Here is a 1,270-nt window from a genome sequence, read left to right on the forward strand (position 1 = left end):
CCCCTCGGCCCAGGGCTCGGCCCCGCCGCCGTCAGCCGGCTCCTCCATGGCACGGCCCGGCTCCGGCACCAGGCTCAGGCAGGCGGGCACCGGCATGCCGGCATCCCCCGGCACCCGTGGGGCACGGAGTGGGTCTGGGGGGGGACATAAGGGTGTGGTGAGGGGCTGCGGTCACCCCCCAAGCTCCAGGCAGCGCTTGGGGACGAGAGGGGTTCAAATCCCCCACCATGGACAGCCCCCCGGGGGTTGACCTGATGGCCAGACACTCCAGACAGGGGGGTGCCAGTGCCCCCCACCCCCTAAAAACCCCTGGACCGGATCCTGGCACAGCCCAACGAGGCCTCCCACCCACCTCAAAAATTGGCGGTTCACCCCCACCCTGCCTTACCCCAGAGCCGGGCGATGCCCCCCAGCCACTGGTGGCTATGGTCCCCAAAAGGGGAGGTGGCCCGTCAGGACCAGCGCCATGGCTGTGCCCAAGCCCCCACATGGCTGGCACCCCCCGTGCCGGGGTGGTGTGTCACAGGTGTGCCCGCGGGGACACCTTCCCAGTGAGCTCAGCACCGGCTCACCCAAACCTCTCAGTGCCACCAACACGGTTGAGCACCCCCTGTGCCAGGACCGTGTCCCCCCGTGCCGGGGTGGTGTGTCACCGGTGTGCCCGTGGGGACACCTTCCCAGTGAGCTCAGCCACAGATCACCCTTCTGGACCTATGGTGCCACCCTCTGCTCCCACAGTCCTCCTGGTGCCACCAAAACCACTCGGTGCCACCCAAACCACTCGGTGCCACCAACGCCATTGGATACCCCCTGTGCCAGGACCCAGGACCGTGCGTCACTGGTGCACCTGCAGGGACACCCTCCTGGTGAGCTCAGCCACAGCTCACCCTCGTGCCACAGTGGGTGCCAGGACCCTGCTGGGTGCCGGTACCCTGCTGGGTCCCCACGCCATGCCCCATCCCCGTGCCATGCCATGCCCCCAGACCCTGCTGGGTACCAGTACCCTGCCAGATGCCCGTGCCATGCCACACGCCGCCATCTCACCTGGAGCAGGAGGTGGTACTTGAGGATCCTCTGGACGGGTTTGAGCAGGTAGGCACCGAGGGGCAGCGCGTGGCGCAGCCGCTCCTGGCACTCGCGCAGGAACCGAGCCTGGGCCTTGCTCCTCATGCACTCTGCCAGCGCCGCCACCGAGCTGTGGGGCAGAGAGGGGGCTCAGCCCCATGCCCACCCCGTGCCCCCCCCTATCCACTCCCCCCCAAAAAACTCA

At 68.6% G+C, this 1,270-nt stretch overlaps 1 protein-coding gene across 1 annotated transcript in view; it reads right to left on the reverse strand.

The window, feature by feature from the left end:
- The window catches only part of PLEKHG3 (pleckstrin homology and RhoGEF domain containing G3), an 11,721-nt gene that overhangs the window by 9,643 nt on the left and 808 nt on the right, over window positions 1-1,270 (reverse strand). Inside the window, exons 2-3 of the mRNA XM_014948782.1 lie at window positions 1,045-1,195; window positions 115-134 (exon numbers count right to left, since the gene is read on the reverse strand). Coding sequence (XP_014804268.1) covers window positions 115-134; window positions 1,045-1,195 — 171 coding nt within the window. The remainder of the gene's footprint in view (window positions 1-114; window positions 135-1,044; window positions 1,196-1,270) is intronic.

The sequence above is a fragment of the Calidris pugnax genome, unplaced genomic scaffold (genome assembly GCF_001431845.1).
Source record: "Calidris pugnax isolate Ruff unplaced genomic scaffold, ASM143184v1 scaffold107, whole genome shotgun sequence".
Taxonomy (NCBI): Eukaryota; Metazoa; Chordata; class Aves; order Charadriiformes; family Scolopacidae; genus Calidris; species Calidris pugnax.